Here is a 20895-nt window from a genome sequence, read left to right as displayed (position 1 = left end):
GCACCTGGGGAATGGGAGTGGAGCAAGGCACTGCAGGGCCTGGATTAACCTCTACGTCACCAGAGGAACAGAGGAGGAGTAGGATAAGGGTACGGCTAAAGGCTATAAGAACATTCTGAACAGAGAGTAAAAGGAGCAGGTTTCTGGGCGCGATAGAATAGATTCAAGGCATAATGTACAGACAAAGGTATGGTAGGATGTGAATACAGTGGAGGTAAACCTAGGCACAGAGTGAAGATGAGAGAGATATTGTCTCTAGAAGCATCATTTAAACCAGGTGATGTCACCGCATGTGTGGGAGGTGGAACTGAAGGGTTAGCTAAGGCATATTGAGCAGGGCTAGAGGCTCTACTGTGAAATAAGATAATAATCACTAACCAGAAAAGCAATGGAAAGGCATATTGACATTAGGGAGAGGCATGCATAGCCGAGTGATCATAGGGGTCCAGTGAGTAGTTAAGCTGGCTGGAGACACGGCGATTCAGACAGCTAGCGGGCCGGGGATAGCAAGCTAGCAGAAAGGCCTTAGAGGGATGTTGTGACGGAAGAAGTCTGTTGTAGCCTCCTAGTGCGGTTCCGTCGGCAGACCAGCTGTGATGGATTAGTAGGGTCCGTGTAGTAAAGGGGCCCAGTCCAATTGGCAAAATAGGTATAGTGGCCGAAGAAATTGGCCGATGGACCTATTCAGCTAACAGTCCGATATGCTCTAGACAGCTAGCGGGCTGCGGCTAGCAGGCTAGCAGATGGGCATTCAGGGGACGTCGCAATGGAGGGGCCTGTTCGAAAAAGAATTACGTCGGTAGTCCAGTCGTGATGGATTAGCAGGACTTCGTGTAGTAAAAGGGGTCCAGGCAAATTGGCAAAATAGGTATTGTAGCTCAATGAGTGGCTGATGGACCTATTCAGCTAGCCGGGAGCTGGGCTAGCTCCAGGCTAATTGGTGCTTGCTTCGGGACAGAGACATTAGCCAGGAGTAGCAACTCGGATTGCAGCTAGCTAGATTGCGGTAGGAATCTGGGGATAAGGAAAGAAAATAAGTCCAGAAATGCTCTGGTTTGAACCGCGTTGTGCAAACTGGCGAGAGATCTCCGATCTAGAGGTTAGCTGATGACCACTAGCAGTGGTTAGCTGACTACTAGCTAGTAGCTAGTTAGCTGGCTAGTTGCTGTTGGGGGATTCTGGGTCGTAAGTAAAGAAAAATACTTTAGAAAATAGCAGATTCATACCACTTTGGGTGAGTCGGGTTGCAGGAGAGTATATTGAAGTTGAGGTTTAGGAAAAATGAGTCATGCAAGTCCACCTCTGCATAAACGATCACAAATAAATATGGCATCCAAATGTACGGAATTCATATTAGGACTCTGTCGACATGGAGTGAATTTTCTAAAACTTCTTAGGGATAGGGGGCAGTATTTTCACATCCGGATGAAAAGCGTGCCCAAAGTAAACTGCCTGTTACTCAGGCCCAGAAGCTAAGACAGGCATATAGTTAGTAGATTTGGATAGAAAACACACCGAAGTTTCTAAAACTGTTAGAATAATATCTGTGAGTATAAAATAACTGATTTGGCGAAACCCCGAGCACAGTCCATCCAGGGAATTTTTTGTTGTTGAGGTAATTGTGTTTTCCAATGCTTTCTATGGGAACCCTGATTTATTAGGGCCCAGATTGCTTGCAGTTCCTATGGCTTCCAATAGATGTCAACAGTCTTTAGAAATTGGTCTATTTTTTTGTTGTTGTTGAGAATTGAAGAAGTAGTGCTGTTCTTTGTACATGTCACTCTGAAGGTCTCTACTATTTTGGTGCGCGTGAACAGGAGCATGCTCCGTGTTATTTTTCTTCGTTATTGGAAACAGATTATCCTGTCTTAAATGTTATCGATTATTTACATTTTACGATACCTGAGGTTGGATTAGGAACATGGTTTGAAATGTTTGGACCAAGTTTACAGGTAACTTATTAGATATTTTGTAGTCATGTTGGAACCGGTGTATTTCTGAATCAAACGCGCCAAATAAATTGACATTTTGGGGATATAAAGAAGGGATTTATCGAACAAATCGACCATTCATTGTGTCACTGAGACATTTGGGATTGCAAAAGAAGAAGATCTTCAAAGGTAAGGCATTTATTATATCGTTATTTCTGACTTTTGTGTTGCACCTGCCTGGTTGAAAAATAATTTTTATGTGTTTGTATGCGGGGCGCTGTCCTCAGTTAATTGTATGGTGTGCTTTCGCCGTAAAGCCTTTTTGAAATCTGACACAGCGGCAGGATTAACAAACAGTTAAACTTTATTTTGATGTATTACACTTATATTTTCGTGAATGTTGAAAATTGATATTTCTGTAGTTTGAATTTGGCGCTCTGCAATTTCACTGGATGTTGTCAAATCTATCCCGCTAACGGGATTGGCACGTTAAGGGATCACTAAGAGGTTTTAACTGAGTAGCTCTCATGATATGTCAAGTTAAGCACATTTTAGCATGAATTTTACCATCCTACGTTACAGTGTGCCAGGACACAACAAGTTGGCATTGACATGTTGCAGTGTTGCACTACAGTAGAAAGCCTGGGGCGAATCATACAGGATGTGTGACACCCGCACTGTGAACTAAATCCTAGGCTACCTGGGGCGACAGGTAGTGTCTAGTGTTTAGAGCGTTGAATCCCCGAGCTGACAAGGTAAAAATCTGTCGTTCTGCCTCTGAACAAGGCAGTTAACCCATTGTTCCTAGGCCGTCATTGTAAATAAGAATTTGTTCTTAACGGACTTGCCTAGTTTAAAAAAATAAATTATTTAACCTTTATTTAAGTTATGAAATTAAGTTATTAAATGCAATACATTATATACCAGTAATTTCTATTGGATACAACATAATGCAAAACACAACCAAAACAAACTGCAAATGCATCCAATAAGTTTGTAGAGTCACAAGCTTGATGTAGTCATTGTGTGCTATAGTATTATGGGACAAAATACTACACTTTTGATGACTTTAATAGGCTATAAGTGAATTTGTCTAAATACTTATGACACCTTCAAATGGTGGTGCTTTCATTTCTAAATTGCAAAACAGATATGAAAATACCCTCAAATAAAAGGTGACATTCTGTACCGTCGCCTCATATGAAACATTTGATCTCAAATCCAAAACGCTGGAGTATAGAGACTTACTAAAAGTTTTTGCTTCACTGTCCAAATAAACACGTATGGGAGTGTATACTGTATAGAAAAAAAGAGTTGATTGCCGGCTGGTGGACAATATCATACTGGAGATGATCTTGGGCCACCAAAATCTCCTGATTAGGTCAATTTCTTGACCCCCAATGTTATGGGGGCTCATTGACTATTTTAAACAAGTATTTTGAGAAGTTCAGTTTGTAAACCCAGGGTATAAGGTAAACTGAAGCACCATCTATACTCAATACAAATGCTTTGTTGTTCGTATACAAAATGGTAGCAAGCCAATCCAATGATCTTTTCTCGCTAATTGTATGGCGGGGGACTGAAAAGGCAGATGTTGCATTTCAACGTGTCAGAACACATGATTGGGATGAATGCTAAGCGTGGCTTCAAAGCACGGAGAAACGCTTCTAACCAAATTGGACAAATCAATCACTGTTCACCTAGGACTGTGCATGAGGATAAGATGCATCTGTATCCTTTGGGGTTCGGGGTTTCCAAAGGTCATTGAAAATACATTTAATTTTCATCTATAACCACACACAAAACCCAGTAATTACACATCAGTAATGACAAAGTGGTAAGTATAATATTTCACCTATCCACATATCAATATTTTCATGTATTCCATGTGCACAAATATTTCATAGATATGTCATTCAGTCTCCTCGTCTTAGGCAGGGGCAGAAACTACACAGCCGACACGTTGTTTTTCCTTCCACAACTTGTTGCATGTGATATATAACATGAATGGCTGGCTAATGAATCAGTGATCTAAATATTTAATGAACTTCAGAGCATCTGTACTGTACTCTCTCTTGTCCACGACAGCCACAGGAGCAACATGTTTCTCTTTTAACTGATTCCAGCTGATTTGCACACCAAGGTAGATCCAGAGGCTGGCGCATCAAATCCTTCTAGATTAGAATAAACAGAATGAGAGAGAAACAGAAATCAAAAATGGAAATGAACTCTCACTTGTGTTCTCTCAGATCAAAGATGTGGAATTATTTACCTTCTTGCAGTTGGATTGATCTTCAAATGAGAAGGAAAAAGGAGAGTGGGAGACATACAAGGGAACACTACAGGTGGAAAGGCCTGTGTTATGTCTGAAGTGTGTGTATTCCTTTCCTAAAATTATTATAAGAAAATCTGGTGAATAACTTATCATTCTTGATAGTTTTCTTCTTACTTCTGCTCAGAAGATGGTGAGAAAGTGGTAAATCCAGACCTAAGTAGAACACCCCATGCCATTCATACTATCACAGGTGTACAGGATGTTGAAATGTTTATGGATGGATACATTTTTAAAGTTGCTTTTCTCTAACTCAGAAGCTTCCTTTTGCTATACACCAGAACACTCTGCGAAATGTTGGATGAAATCAACACAGTACCATGCATCAATGGTATCTTTTATCAGACTTTACAATCATGTTTAAAAGAAAATAGAGCTATAATGCAGCAGGTTGTTCAGACCAGTGGTTCTAGGGAGAAGCAGGCAGAAAAAAATTTAACCAACATCCTCAGTTGAACAATGGAAATCACTGTCCAAATCTTTTCAACTAATTTAAGTCAGAGAGTTGAATTCAATCAAACCCCTACATTACGCAGTGTCTTTGTTTACGAACTACTGCCCCCACACACATGCAGAACACTTCTCATATTGAAAACTGGAAGCATCTGCTTGAGGAGACTATCTGGTATGAGTCACAGACATTACTCATGGAAGAGGAGCTACTGCCCAAATAGGCTACTCCAATCAGTTCGACTGAATTGAGATCTCACTGAGTGTTAAACATCCACTTTCAGGGAAGAAAAATCTAAAGCAGACATATCACACAAAATATTATCTGTTAAAATATTCCTCTATTCAAAAAGGACAAAATAAAAAGTTATCTAATGTATTTCTGGCAGTGGTAGTTCATAACAAATGACTGTCCACAGAAATGATTTTGTTTGATTTTAAGAAACAATATTCCGATGCAAGGGGGCCATCTTGTGGTCATGGTACAAAATAGCATCATGTGATCCTGCTGTCGGCATGGGCATGGCCACACCACAGATACAACCCTTGGTAGAAGAACTGTCAAAATAAAATGTTTTGCTGCCTTGATACTTTGGTGTGACTGTGACCATTTCCTTATCATTCATATCATCACACTGTGTGTCATCCTAACATTGTCTCTCCAAACATTTCCTTCTGTGTTATACGCAGTGTTTATACTGTACCTTACTGAGTCTCTAAACTCAAACTGTGTCATTCTTACCATTACTCTTTCAATGTGTGTTTATTTCCATATAGAATTGAGCACTTTGGTCAAACCAACCCTTCTGTTCGAGGCAGCATATACAGCCTTCAGAAAGTATTTAGACATTTTGTTGTGTTACAGCCTGAAGTTAAAATGGCTCACACACACACCCAACCCCATAACGTCAAAATGCTGTTGTGTTTGTATACATTTGTACTAACTAATTAAAAATGAAAAGATTAAATGTCTGGAGTCAATAAGTATTTAACCCCTTTGTTATAGCAAGCCTAAGTAAGTTCAGGAGTAAACATTTGCTTAACAAGTTACATAGGTTTCATGGACTCTGTGTGCCATAATAGTGTTTAACATGATTTTTGAATGATTACCTCATCTCTGTGCCCTGTGCCCTAAATAAACACATTACTGAGTACCACTCTACATATTTTCAAGCATAGTGGTGGCTGCATTATGTTATGGGTATGCTTGTAATTGTTAAGGACTGGGGAGTTTTTCAGGATAAAAAAATAAACAGAATGGGGCTAAACACAGGCTAAATCCTAGAGAAAAACCTGGTTCAGTCTACTTTCCACTAGACACTGGGAGATAAATTCACCTTTCAGCAGGACAATAACCTAAAAGACAATGCCAAATCTACACTGGAGTTGCTTACTAAGAAGACAGTGAATGTGGCCAAGTTACAGTTTTCACTTAAATCTACTTGGAAATCTATGGCAAGACCTGAAAATTGTTGTCTAGCAATGATCAACAACCAATTTGACAGAGCTTGAAGTATTTTGAAAAGAATAATGGGTACATTTTGCACAGTCCAAGTGTAGAAAGCTCTTAGAGACATACCCAGAAAAACTCACAGCTGTAATTGCTGCCAAAGGTGCTTCTACAAACTACTGACTCAGGGGTGTGAATGCTTATGTAAATTAGATATTTTCTGTATTTAATTTTCAATAAATTAGCAAAAATGTCAAAAAATATGTTTTCACTTTGTCATTATGGGGTATTGTGTGTACTGTAGATGAGTGAGAAAAAAATATTTAAGCCATTTTGAATTCAGGCTGTAAAAAAATGTGGAATAAGTCAAGGAGTATGAATACTTTCTGAAGGCACTGTAAAAATGCTATCAATCTCAACTCCCATTAAAAGGCATGCATGGACAGAAGCGTTCCTTTTTATGATGCTTGGAGTAGAAAACAGAGTGGGATAGACCCCAGATAGACATATTGCAGCAGACCAGGAGAAATAGGGATATTGTTCCGAGGTTAGATCCCAGATCAGATGGATGAGCCTCATTCTCCTCATGCATGGGCCAGACAGGGGTGACAGTGACACAGAGGGTTCTGGGTAAGGGGCAGTGGTGGAAAACTTTTACTTTTGATCCTTAAAAATATTCTTAAGTATCAAAAGTAAAAGTATAAATAATTTATGTTTAGCAAACCAGATGGCACAATTTTCTTCTTTTTTAAATGGATAGCCAGAAGCACACTCCAACACTCAGACATCATTTACAAACTAAGCATTTGTGATTCGTGAGTCTGCCAGATAAGAGGCAGCAGGGATGACCAGGGATGTTCTCTTGATTAATGTGTGAATTGGACTATTTTCCTGTACTGCTAAGCATTAAAATGCAAGTACTTTTGGTTGTCAGGGAAAATGTATGGAGTAAAAAGTACATAATTAGCCTTAGGAATGTAGTGAAGTAAAAGTAAAAGTTGTCAAAAATATAAACAGTAAAGTACAAATACCCCCCCAAAACTACTTAAGTAGTACTTTAAATTATTTTTACTTAAGTACTTTACACCACTGGTAAGGGGCAGGAAAACGAACCAAACAAAAATATAATTCAACCTCAAACCACCTGGAAACCCTTTGGCACAACCAGGGTGAATTAACCACACATTTAGAGTCTTGAATGTGTTCATCTTCCATGTGCTGTGTCTGAGAGATTCTCACATGCTAAGAAGTGTCCTCTCTACTGACTGTCAATCCCATCCTCAGTCTCCTAAGTCCCCATTTGGCTGACCCATAGAGCTCAGTCCAGCTCAAACTGTGTAGTACAACAGGAATGACAGACTACACACATATCTGATCTCTTGGCAACAGTATGGAAACCTTTTCACCTCATTAAGTCCTGTAAGCGGCTAATGCTACTTCTTGCACCTTTTCCTAAATATCAACCAATTGTGCCATCGATAGGAATTCAGCATCTTTTTGTTCTCTGTCTCTTTAACAAAAGGACTCAGTGGCAAGGCGTCAGATAAGATTTGAGGTACAAAACGCACATACACTGCATTCTGAAACGATTCAGACCCCTCGACTTTTTCCACATCTTGTTACGTTACAGCCTTATTCTAAAATGTATTCAATTAGTTTTCCCCCTCATCAATCTACACACAGTACCCCATAATGAGAAAGCGAAAACAGGTTCAGAAAGGTTTGCAAATGTATTAAAAAATTAAAACAGAAATACCTTATTTACATGAGTATTCAGACCCTTTGCTATGAGACTCAAATTGAGCACAGGTGCATCCTGTTTCCATTTATTAAATTAAATTGATTGGACATGATTTGGAAAGGCACAAATCAAATCAAATGTATTTATATAGCCCTTCGTACATCAGCTGATATCTCAAAGTGCTGTACAGAAACCCAGCCTAAAACCCCAAAATAGCAAGCAATGCAGGTGTAGAAGCACGGTGGGATCCATCATTCTTAAATGGAAGAAGCTTGGAACCACCAAGAATCTTCCTAGAGCTGGCCGCCTGGCCAAACTGAGCAATCAGGGGAGAAGGGTCTTGGTCAGAGAGGTGACCAAGAACCAGAGAGTCACTTTGACAGAGCTCCAGAGTTCCTCTGTGGAGATGGGAGAACCTTCTAGAAGGACAACCATCTATGTAGCACTCCACCAGTCAGGTGGCCTTTATGGCCAAACGGAAGCCACTCTTCAGTAAAAGGCACATGACAGCTCGCTTGGAGCTTGCCAAAAGGCACCTAAAGGATAAGATAAGATTCTCTGGTCTGACGAAACCAAGATTGAACTCTTTGAACTGAATGCCAAGTGTGAAGTCTGGAGAAAACCTGGCACCATTCCTACGGTGAAGGATGGTGTTGGCAGCATCATGCTGTGGGGATGTTTTTCAGCAGCAGGGACTGGGATACTAGTCAGGATCGAGGGAAAGATTAACAGAGCAAAGTACAGAGAGAGATCCTTGATGAAAACCTGCTCCAGAGCGCTCAGGACCTTAGACTGGGTCGAAGTTTCACATTCCAACAAGACAACATCCATAAGCACACTGCCAAAACAACTCAATTCAGGACAAGTCTCTGAATGTCCTTGAGTGGCCCCGCCTGAGCCCGGACTTGAACCCGATCGAAAATCTTTGGAGAGATCTGAAAATAGCTGTGCAGCGACACTCCCCATCCAGCCTGACAGAGCTTGAGAGGACCTGCAGAGAAGAATGGGAGAAACTCCCCAAATACAGGCGTGCCAAGCTTGCAACATACCCAAGAAGACTAGAGGCTGTAATTACTGCCAAAGTTGCTTCAACAAAGTACTGAGTAAAGGGTCTGAATACATATGTAAATGTGATATTTCAGTTTTGTATTTTTAATACATTTGCAAACCTTTCTAAAAACCTGTTTTGCTATGTCAATATTTATTTTACTAGGCAAGTCAGTTAAGAACACATTCTTATTTACAATGATGTTCAGAACGACGATTTTTACCTTGTCAGCTCGGGAATTCAATCTAGCAACCTTTCAGATACTGGCCCAATGCTCTAACCACTAGGCTACCTGCCGCCCCAATATGTGTGTAGATTGATGAGGGGGGAAAAACTATTTAATATATTTTAGAATACGGCTGTAACGTAACAAAATATGGAAAATGTCAAAGGGGCAAATGCACTGTAAATGCCTTAAAATTATCTCTACCTTGAGTTTACAATCAAGAGTACACAAGTGAAGAGCAAAGTTACGAGAAATGACAGCTTTGCTCTGTTTGAATGACAATCCCTCTAGAGTGAAACAAGCAAGGCTGTTTTTAAGGGAAAGCATGTAATGTGGTTGTCTAAAATCTTATCTGATGGGACACATCGGGCGAGGGCTTCTTTGGCAACTCAGGAAGAGCAGGAATCTTGAACGAGAGGAGAAGCTACAGGTAAAAAAAAAAGACATTTAATTGTGAGTCAAACACTGGAAGTGGTTCTTAAAATAGAGGAGGCCATTTTTGGTGTGTGTGGCGTCCGAGGAGGCTGGTGGGTAGCGGAACTTGGCGTAAGTCTTGTCACTCTCTGATTGGCTGACCCAGGGAAGCTTGATCTTGGTGGCGTGATTGACGATGACATCATCACAGGATCCCACGTGAAGCGAGCCAAGGCCATCAATGAAAAACTCTGAAAAGAACCAATGGGTCAGAGCAAAAGGAAAGAGGTTTGTTTTTATGCTGAGGGCACTTCAGGTATCACACAATTTATATGAACAAATGCAACTCACCAACATGAGAAGAAGCTATTTTGTTCCCTCCTTGACCTTTTGGATAACTGTTAATGACTATTAAGACTGCAAAAATGGGTTTTGTGGTTTTGTGCCCAAGTATCCAAATGTTCTCTTCCATTTGGTTTTGAAGTACTGTTACTTATATGACCTTCTTCCAAATGTAGATGGTGCAGCTCAGCGGTTAAATTGGGAATTCAGAGGTGGGGGAGCCCTATTTGGAGGGGTTAGGATGAGGGTTGAACCAGTGTTGAACACAAGGTTAGGGTTATGTCAGGATTAGTGTTAAGGTTATGGTAAGGGTTGAACCAGGTTGTAGACATGAAGCTAGGATTAGGGCTGGGGCTAGTACTTTTATCCTACTTTCTATCCTACTCCTCTTTGGACCAGTAAGGTGCAGGAGCCCAGCTCCAGGTAGCTCAATTTAACCACAGGTGCAGCTGATGTTATGGACAGGTACACCCTGTGTGGTGCTGTGCTTTGGGGCCATACTCACCCAGGTGGGCCACTCTGGCCAGGCGGGGGTCGAAGCCCACCTGCTGGACCTTGTCTGTGCGGGCCAGGAAGAAGTTGATGACCCCGTCAGTGACCACACAGTTTGGGAAGCCCTGTATGATGTGGTGGAAGGCCCTCCGCATGTGCAGGCAGTCGCCCTCCTCCTCCTCCCCTTGCTCAATGGAGATGGTCTGCCTGTAGGTGGCAGTGTAGCCTGTGGCCTCCCGCACTGCACCACCCACCTAAAACACACACACACAATGCATTAACTGATCCTGACACACACATACATACCAGCTTTTCACAAATACTGTGTAGTGTGTACAATGAATAAACAAACATTAGGGATACTTCCAATAGTCTGAAAGTGATATTGAGTGCCTGCTGCAGTGATTTGATATACAAGGAAACCGATGGAAACCTTTGGACCCATTGGATCACTTCATTCCAAAGGACACAATAAACAAACTAAACTAAAATAAGAACCAGAAAACTGAGAAATATCTGCCTCTTATGTTGTTCTGGCTGTGCTTTTGTGGGCCGAAGAAAGAACTCATTCAAAGTATACACCAGACCAGCTGCTGACATGTGTAACCCATAGACTTCCCGCTCAAGAGCTGGAGTCCCCGTCTGTGGCACACAAGTGGTCTATTCTATTCCCCCAGCCCATAGTAAGGTATCAGAGTTGGATTCGGGCTCCAAACAAAACCCCCTTCATTCAGCCTTATGTGGATGTCCGATTTTGGGGCTTTTGTGTTTACTTTGTTAACTTTTTACTTTTGTTCATGCATAATATTGCTGTGGTGTGCATGTGCTACAAAGCAAGAATATGCCTGTGAAGAATAGAGGGAGATGGAGAGTGTGTTGTCAAAATTGCTTGCATCTCAAATCAAATCAAATGTTATTGGTCACATACACGTGTTTGCAGATGTTATTGCGGGTGTAGCAAAATGCTTGTGCTTCTAGTTCCAACAGTGCAGTAATATCTAACAAGTAATATCTAATAGTTTCCCAACATATACCCAAAATACACCTAACTCTAAGTAAGGAATGGATTATGAATATATATACATGTCAGAGCATCATTGGACTAAGATAAAGTATTGCATAGTATAGAGTACAGTATACACATATGAGATGAGTAATGCAAGATACAGAGAGATTATTAAAGTGGCTAGTGTCTGGGTTTGTTTTCTTTTGTAACTGGAGAACAAGGCCGGGACAGTAGCTTTTCCTTTAAAAGCTACAAGCGAGAAGATTGAATCCCGGTCAATCTTCTCGCTTGTAGCTTTTAAAGGAAAAGCTACTGTGTTTCGAGAGACAGGATGTGGCTAGTTAGGTCATCAACATCAGAGGGGAACGCCGCTTCCTCATTTTCCTCATTTGTCATCTTCACAAGACAGCTACTATAGGAGTTTATTTCAATACTCTTTTCATGATGTACTGTAATCCCAAATAATTGTAAAACGTTAATTGAACTCATGATGTAAGTTGTGTCTGTCTGGCAAATGACTGGAGTGCTGATTGTGTTCCCTCATAGTACCCAAGACGGAATGTGCTGAATCGAGTAGGAGCTGTTTTTGGCTCTGCAGAGTAGCTCCCAGTGAGTCCAGAGAATGCTCCTGAACTGGTCTTGACTGTTGCACAGAAAGTGTTGAATTATGTCTTAGTAAAATATCTCACAGACACCACTATCCACATTTTTTTTTAAAGAGTATAACTATTTTGATCATTCATAGTCACGGGAAATAGGGATGCCAAAGGTGTTGCAGCACCCCCAGGAAAATCATAATAAAATACACAATTAAAAAAAAGTTGTTTTTCTTCCCTAGAAGTCGTACACTGGGTCTTTACTAGTACTGTATTAGCAGACTGATATAGCCTTCTGTAGCATGGGATTTTCTTCCCTAGAAGTCGTACACTGGGTCTTTACTAGTACTGTATTAGCAGACTGATATAGCCTTCTGTAGCATGGGATTTTCTTCCCTAGAAGTCGTACACTGGGTCTTTACTAGTACTGTGTTAGCAGACTGATATAGCCTTCTGTAGCATGGGATTTACTTCCTCTCCAGTTTATGGAACACTTCACATGAAGAGTCACTTGTGGATTAAAATGTTCATTATGATACACTCACACACAGTGATTTTAACACACAACTATATTGTGTGTGTTCATTTTATACAGTAATTATTATTCAACATGTCCTTATTCGGGATTTGAACTCACAACCACCACGTCGGTGTCAGTAACTGATTTCACCTATATTCCTACCGTTTGGACTATAAAGTACATCTCAGCTTTGTTAATAATAAACTCAAGAAAAAAAATATTTATCATAGTGATTCAGGTGTAACATTAAAGCAGATTAATATGCACCACCAACATTATACAGCTACACAGAAAACCCTCAAATTGAGGAATTAAATAAATGTAATCAATGATGAGACAATAGTCAGAACTGAGAATAACTGACAGTTCGCACAAACACATATTTGACCATGCTCCAGTACATTACCCCCAACTATAATTTAAAGCGCAGTGATGATCGTACTTTATATAAAAAATATTAGGTTAAAAAAAATTCCCATTATACCTACAAGGTACCGAACTGTACATATGTGTACCTGTGAAGTGCATCTCTGACCTTTTTGTATTCCAGGGAACACTAGTGTACTCTAACCATACCATGTATGAACCTGGTGGCACTGCAGAAACATTGATGCACTCCAAACCGATATGTTTAATCCCCAAAGAATGAATGTATGCTCTACAATGTATGTTTAATCCCCAAAGAATGAATGTATGCTCTACAATGTATGTTTAATCCCCAAAGAATGAATGTATGCTCTACAATGTATGTTTAATCCCCAAAGAATGAATGTATGCTCTACAATGTATGTTTAATCCTCAAAGAATGAATGTATGCTCTACAATGTATGTTTAATCCCCAAAGAATGAATGTATGCTCTACAATGTATGTTTAATCCCCAAAGAATGAATGTATGCTCTACAATGTATGTTTAATCCCCAAAGAATGAATGTATGCTCTACAATGTATGTTTAATCCCCAAAGAATGAATGTATGCTCTACAATGTATGTTTAATCCCCAAAGAATGAATGTATGCTCTACAATGTAAAGTGTCCTTGAGCACTGCTAGTTTTACGTTACTGTTACGTTGGTTGTGATAATTGGACAATTATTTACTTGATTCTGGGAGGCTTTCAACAAAGTGCAGAAATTCATTCTTGCCAATAAGTCTGTGGCCTATAACTCTTTCATGCTGACAGATATGGCAGTGTAGCTGCACTGTAACATGACCCTGTTGTGGTCACGGTACAAAATTATACAATACTTTACAGTAAATTAAATCAAAATACAGCAGCATACTGTAATTTTATAGAAATAACACCATGTTTTCATATACATTTACTTTATTTTTACTGCAACTTTGGGCAAAGTGTTCGGACCCCTTGACTTTTTCCACATTTTCTTAGTCTTATTTCTAAAATTGATTAAACAGTTTTTGCCCCCCTAATCAATCTACACACAATACCCCATAATGTCAAAGCAAAAATAGATGTTGAAATTTTACCAAATTTATTACAAATAAAAAAACTGAAATATCCCATTCACATAAATGTTCAGACTCTTCACTAAGTACTTTGTTGAAGTGCCCTTGGCAGCGATTACAGCATCGAGTCTTCTTGGGTATGACGCTTGGCACACCTATATTTGGGGAGTTTGGATGGGGAGCATTGCTGCACAGCTATTTTCAGGTCTCTCCAAAGAAATTTGATCGGGTTCAAGTCCTGGCTCTGGCTGGGCCAACCGAGGACATTCCGAGACTTGTCCCAAAGCCACTCTTGCGTTGTCTTAGATGAGTGCTTAGGGTCGTTGTCCGGTTGGAAGGTGAACCTTCACCCCAGTCGGAGGTCCTGAGCGCAGGTTTTCATCAAGGATCTCTCCTTTGCTGAGGATTTTTTATTTTATTTAATCAATTTTATAATGTGGAACAATTCAAAGGCTCTGAATACTTTCCATTATATCCACATAATTGGTGGCGCAACAGGAACTTAAGGTAGCTAGCAACCAAGCAGTTGTGAGTTCAAATCCCAAGTGAGGTTGAGTCCCAAGTAATCAACATACAGCACCATACGGTCCTTTCACATTAACACCTTCATTTAGTTGTAAAAATACAGTGTCATGGTATCACATGTTGAAATTTTGCCTCCCCATGTTGTCACATTTATTTCACAGGAGATTGTGTTTTCACATGTGATCACATCGTGGCCAAAGGTTTGGAGAATGTCACAAATATTAATTTTCACAAAGTCTGCTGCCTCAGTTTGTATGATTGCAATTTGCATATACTCCAGAATGTTATGAAGAGTGATCAGATGAATTGCAATTAATTGCAAAGTCCCTCTTTTCCATGCAAATGAACTGTATCCCCCAAAAAACATTTCCACTGCATTCAGCCCTGCCACAAAAGGACCAGCTGACATCATGTCAGTGATTCTCTCGTTAACACAGGTGTGAGTGTTGACGAGGACAAGGCTGGAGATCACACTGTCATGCTGATTGAGTTTGAATAACAGACTGGAAGCTTCAAAAGGAGGGTGGTGCTTGGAATCATTGTTCTTCCTCTGTCAACCATGGTTACCTGCAAGGAAACATGTGCCGTCATCATTGCTTTGCACAAAAAGGGCTTCACAGGCAAGGATATTGCTGCCAGTAAGATTGGACCTAAATCAACCATTTATCAGATCATCAAGAACTTCAAGGAGAGCGGTTCAATTGTTGGGCGCCCAAGAAAGTCCAGGAAGCGCCAGGACCGTCTCCTAAATTTGATTCAACTGCAGGAATGGTGCACCACCAGTACAGAGCTTGCTCAGGAATGGCAGAAGGCAGGTGTGAGTGCATCTGCATGCACAGTGAGGCGAATACTTGGAGGATGGCCTGGTGTCAAGAAGGGCAGCAAAGAAGCAATTCTTTCCAGGAAAAACATCAGGGACAGACTGATATTCTGCAAAAGGTACAGGGATCGGACTGCTGAGGACTGGGGTAAAGTAATTTTCTCTAATGAATCCCCTTTCCAATTGTTTGGGGCATCCGGATAAAAGCTTGTCCGGAGAAGACAAGGTGAGCGCTACCATCAGTCCTGTGTCATTCCAACAGTAAAGCATCCTGAGACCATTCATGTGTGGGGTTGCATCTCAGCCAAGGGAGTGGGCTCACTCACAATTTTGCCTAAGAACACAGCCATGAATAAAGAATGGTACAGTGCCTTGCGAAAGTATTCGGCCCCCTTGAACTTTGCGACCTTTTGCCACATTTCAGGCTTCAAACATAAAGATATAAAACTGTATTTTTTTGTGAAGAATCAACAACAAGTGGGACACAATCATGAAGTGGAACGACATTTATTGGATATTTCAAACTTTTTTAACAAATCAAAAACTGAAAAATTGGGCGTGCAAAATTATTCAGCCCCTTTACTTTCAGTGCAGCAAACTGTGCAAGCGATAATATTGAAATGGAAGGAGTATCAGACCACTGCAAATCTACCAAGACCTGGCCGTCCCTCTAAACTTTCAGCTCATACAAGGAGAAGAAAAAAATTCAGTCTCTCGATGTGCAAAACTGATAGAGACATACCCCAAGCGACTTACAGCTGTAATCGTAGCAAAAGGTGGCGCTAAAAAGTATTAACTTAAGGGGGCCGAATACTTTCGCAAGGCACTGTACTAACACATCCTCCGAGAGCAACTTCTCCCAACCATCCAGGAAAGGTTTGGTGACGAACAATGCCTTTTCCAGCATGATAGAGCACCTTGACAAAAGGCATAAATGATAACTAAGTGGCTCGGGGAACAAAACATTGAAACATTTTGGGTCCATGACCAGGAATCTCCCCAGACCTTAATCCCATTGAGAACTTGTGGTCAATCCTCAAGAGGCGGGTGAACAAACAAAAACCCACAAATTCTGACAAACTCCAATCATTGATTATGCAAGAATGGGCTGCCATCAGTCAGTTAATTGACAGCATGCCAGGGCGGATTGCAGAGGTCTTGAAAAAGAAGGGTCTACAGTATTCCATAGTACCAACTGACAAATATATCTAAAGACACTGAGGCAGCAGACTGTGAAAATGTATATTTGTGTCATTCCCAAAACTTTTGGCCACGACTCTAGTTTCATGTTATCATGTTACTTCACATGTTGCTTCACATGTTGTTATGTGATCAAATTAGATCACACGAGATCATGTGTTCATTTGAAATTCTTGTGTTTTTTACAGAAGGGTCAGCAAATTGTCACCACCAAAATAACTCATAAAAGGAGGGTGGGATTGAACAGTCCCATGCTATATTAAAATCACTAGCAGCAATACAACACACCTGGGTTCAAACACTATTTGAAATGGTTTCACCTGTGCTTAATTGAGCTTACCTGTTGCAATGGAACCAACTGAAAAGTCTAAAAAGGGCAAACCCTTCTCTCTTCAGGCAGGCTAACACAAACGCTCAAAGTATTTGAAATATTTCAAATAGTATTTGAACCCAGGTCAGCAATACAGTATGGCATGGCCTGTGCCCCCTCACCAGATCCAGGGTGGTCTTCTCCAGTACGTCCACTAGTTTCTCCAGCTTGGTGTTGGCCGTGAAGATGAAGTCATCATCCACCCACAACAGATATTTAGTGGTCACCTGGGAAACAGCTAGGTTCCGTCCTGCAAACCATCCCTAGTTGTTGTGGTAGAGAACAGGATGTGGGACAGAGGAAGCCAAAGCTGCGATAAGACAACTAAGGAAATCTTAGTCAACTATTATTTAAGCAAACAATGTTATTGCTAGACAAAAAAACAATATGTGACAGGTACACTGGTTCCTATATATTAAAAAGAGGCAGCAATGTTTAAAAAAATACCTTTCCAAATGGCATGATGTAATGTTCGATGTAGGGGCCAGAGACAGTCTTGGGGTTTTCGCTGTCATCAGCTATTACTATGGTAACAGTGGGATAGTATCGTCGCACGCTGTCGATGAGATCTTGGAGCTTGTCATAGCGCAGGAAAGTTTTGGTTGCTATCGTAACAAGGGCACTGATGTTGTATTCTAGATTGGGAACAGAGAGAGACAAAGTTAGGGTCTTTGACATTACACGTTGATCTCCGATTAGATTTTGGTTATTTTTTAGTTAAGTGTTGTGCTGTTGTGAGATGCAGTCGACAGTTGTATTTGTCCACATACCCCCTTTGGGTCCTGTGTTGTAGAGTTTTGGAGTTACACGATGACGGATCTTGATGGTGAACATGGCTTGGTGTCCCTCGGTCTCAAACTGCACTGAAAGACATAGCGAGAGTATTTTCAACCTCATTACCACAAATATATTACAGACAGCATTTGGTGTAGGTCTTTGTTAATGGACACAACCCAGAAAGCAGTAGTACACCAGAAAGTCAGGTGTGTCAGGCCTCACCTGTGTCTGCTGTACTAGGGTGGAACAGTGTGTTGGTGTAGGAGACAAATTGTAACTGCCGATTCAGGTTGGGCAGCAGGCTGCTCATCAGGGTCATGTGCATCTCCCCGTCACCTTTGACCTTTACCCCCTCAACTTCCGCTGCCACATTTAACACTCCCAGGGTGGAGGTGAAGTTGACCTAAGAAGGGAAATAATTAAGAGGGAGACAGGGAACAAAGAAGATAAAGCAATAAGGAAATATGCCGTTTTTTACTTGACAAAGACCAGACAGATGAAATAGTACTGGAAATAATAACTCAAACCAGAAATGATCTGTCTACTTACTGTGTACAGCTCTCTGGGAAGGTCCTGTAAGGCAAGCCCTGAAAACATTTGACATATAATTACTGGCATATTTGATGAAGCTGCTGGATGTTCATCCAATCCAAATACACTGCATCAACTGTCAGCTGGAGTAAACACTTTCTCTGTTGTGCAACAACATCCTATTCTCTGTCTTCCAGAACAGCAGGTTATCAAGGTAGTAATAATGGTAATGGTAGAAATAGGAGTTGTCAGCGGTTGTAATAATAGTACATGTTAGATGGTTGGAACACCTATTGTCTGCCTCTTCAAAAGACTGAGTTTTACCTCCCTGTAAGAATACCCTGATAAAGGTAATTTGAGACCGATATGTTGGTGAATAAGATCTATTAAATTGTTGTAAGCATCGAGATTACTTGTACATGTGTTTTTTTAAATTATGTATTGTTGTAAGAGGACAGTCTTTCCCTGAATTTGTTGCTTCATCTAACTACACTTCACTTTCTGTGCTTCCCATATTATACCAGGTTTCCTTGACAATTAAGGTTTTAAATATCAAGGAACCTTCCCGTTTATATCAAGGTAAAACTAAACTAATCCCTGTTATAAATCAGACCTGGGATGAGTATGGTTTTGAGGGGCCGTACTTCCACCCCCTGTGTTGGGTACTGCAGAGGATTGTTGGCCTCGGCCACAATGAGCATATCTACAGGAGTCTGAGACCTGGAGGGGGACAAATACACATCAGGTGAATAATCAGTATTCACAGCTATTACAGCTAGAATGAAGCTTCATGAACTCTATTAGGCTATTTGTTTAAAAGATGGGGTAATGTTGACATCATATCCTTCAAAAGACCTACAGCAACTTTAACCTAAGCCTAAGAGTGTACAAGCTTGGAAATGAATCACATGAAAGGACAGACACAGCATCCCTAGTGTAAGGAATAACTGAGATGATATATGGGATATCCTTTCAGTTCTGTGCTGGTATACAGTTCTGTGCTCTCACCTCATCTGGAAGCCCTGGTACTCCTTGGCCCTCCGTCTTTTCATCTCCTCCAGCTCAGAGGCATCAAAAGCAGTGTGCAGGGGGTGGGCCGACACCCGTGGGAACAGCAGCTGGGCAAAGGGCAGGTTCACGCCACCACTCTCACCCTCACACACGCACCCGTTACGTGCCAACAGTCTGGAGAGAGATGAAAGGGACAATAGGACTCCATCAATTAAATGACAATGAAAATGACAATGAAATACAATATCGGAATTATTTCAAAGGCCTTATTTCAAACTGACCCTGCAACACTCTCCTTCAGGCGATAAGCGATGTTGGTTGATCTTTGGTCCGGTTCTGGGAGCCTCTCCTCCAGGTGCCTCTCTACTATAGGCCCTGGTCTCTGGCGGACATCCACTGTGGTGTAGGCCCTGGTGGGCCAAGAATGGAGGAGGGCAACCACCAACACCACTGATGCCACAATGGCCAACAACACTGTCTTCCTCAGGGAACGCATCCTAAAAACTGGCAAAGCACACAAGGACAAACAGGAACGTGCTGCGGTCACCACTTGCTTTGGTGGTGAACTTCCAACAGTATGTGACCATATCTGAGGTGACAAGATTAGCCTAATTGCTGGATGAATTGAATGTTGCCATGATTCGTTTATCTTCAGATACAGCAAATGGCAGCTGAGAGTATCACATGACATCTGATTTAACATTCTAAACAATTTTGTATTTGTTACACACCCATTACAGGAAAAGAGAGAGCTGGTATCATACCCTATTGCCTGTATCCACTCAGAGAGAAGATGTCTCCTGTAGGCCATGGCATCCCCCAAAATCCCATAATGAATAGCTAAGGACTTTCCCCATCTGCAAAGCAATAACAAATCAGTTATGTTTTTTTCAGCAGTATAACGGAAGTAACTTCTCAGGACATTGTATTATAAATGGCCCAGTGAACAATATTAACATTGGTGAAAATAAAAACAATATATTTAGATGGGAGGAAACTGCAACATCAAAGGTAAGGATGTTTAGCAGATATGATGGCCTTTCATAGTGATAAAGAGCTGTTAACACAACCGTCATCAATACCATTCAGCTAACACCGGAGAGATGCTGAGCAACATCTACAGCAGGGGGAAGATAAGGCTCTACACTGGAGAGATGCTGAGCAACATCTACAGCAGGGGGAAAGATAAGGCTCTACACAGGAGAGATGCTGAGCAACATCTACAGCAGGGGGAAAGATAAGGCTCTACACAGGAGAGATGCTGAGCAACATCTACAGCAGGGGGAAAGAAAAGGCTCTACACCGGAGAGATGCTGAGCAACATCTATAGCAGGGGGAAAGATAAGGCTCTACACCGGAGAGATGCTGAGCAACATCTAAGGCTCTACACCGAAGAGATGCTGAGCAACATCTAAGGCTCTACACCGAAGAGATGCTGAGCAACATCTACAGCAGGGGGAAAGATAAGGCTCTACACCGGAGAGATGCTGAGCAACATCTACAGCAGGGGGAAAGATAAGGCTCTACACAGGAGAGATGCTGAGCAACATCTACAGCAGGGGGAAAGATAAGGCTCTACACAGGAGAGATGCTGAGCAACATCTACAGCAGGGGGAAAGATAAGGCTCTACACCGGAGAGATGCTGAGC

At 41.2% G+C, this 20895-nt stretch overlaps 1 protein-coding gene across 1 annotated transcript in view; it reads right to left on the bottom strand.

The window, feature by feature from the left end:
• Window positions 1–5460: 5460 nt before the first annotated feature.
• The window catches only part of LOC109904750 (beta-1,4 N-acetylgalactosaminyltransferase 1), a 31138-nt gene continuing 15703 nt past the window's right edge, over window positions 5461–20895 (bottom strand). The window contains exons 2-12 of the mRNA XM_020501925.2: window positions 20011–20103; window positions 19528–19750; window positions 19244–19420; window positions 18849–18955; window positions 18254–18291; window positions 17927–18107; window positions 17698–17790; window positions 17375–17562; window positions 17050–17190; window positions 10440–10680; window positions 5461–9843 (exon numbers count right to left, since the gene is read on the bottom strand). Of these exons, the coding sequence (XP_020357514.1) occupies window positions 9626–9843; window positions 10440–10680; window positions 17050–17190; window positions 17375–17562; window positions 17698–17790; window positions 17927–18107; window positions 18254–18291; window positions 18849–18955; window positions 19244–19420; window positions 19528–19742 (1599 nt within the window). The 5' untranslated portion in view covers window positions 19743–19750; window positions 20011–20103 and the 3' untranslated portion in view covers window positions 5461–9625. The remainder of the gene's footprint in view (window positions 9844–10439; window positions 10681–17049; window positions 17191–17374; window positions 17563–17697; window positions 17791–17926; window positions 18108–18253; window positions 18292–18848; window positions 18956–19243; window positions 19421–19527; window positions 19751–20010; window positions 20104–20895) is intronic.

This window comes from Oncorhynchus kisutch, linkage group LG1 (genome assembly GCF_002021735.2).
Source record: "Oncorhynchus kisutch isolate 150728-3 linkage group LG1, Okis_V2, whole genome shotgun sequence".
NCBI lineage: Eukaryota > Metazoa > Chordata > Actinopteri > Salmoniformes > Salmonidae > Oncorhynchus > Oncorhynchus kisutch.
Note: the sequence above shows the minus strand (reverse complement) of the source record. Positions and strands in the feature narration are given on the sequence as shown.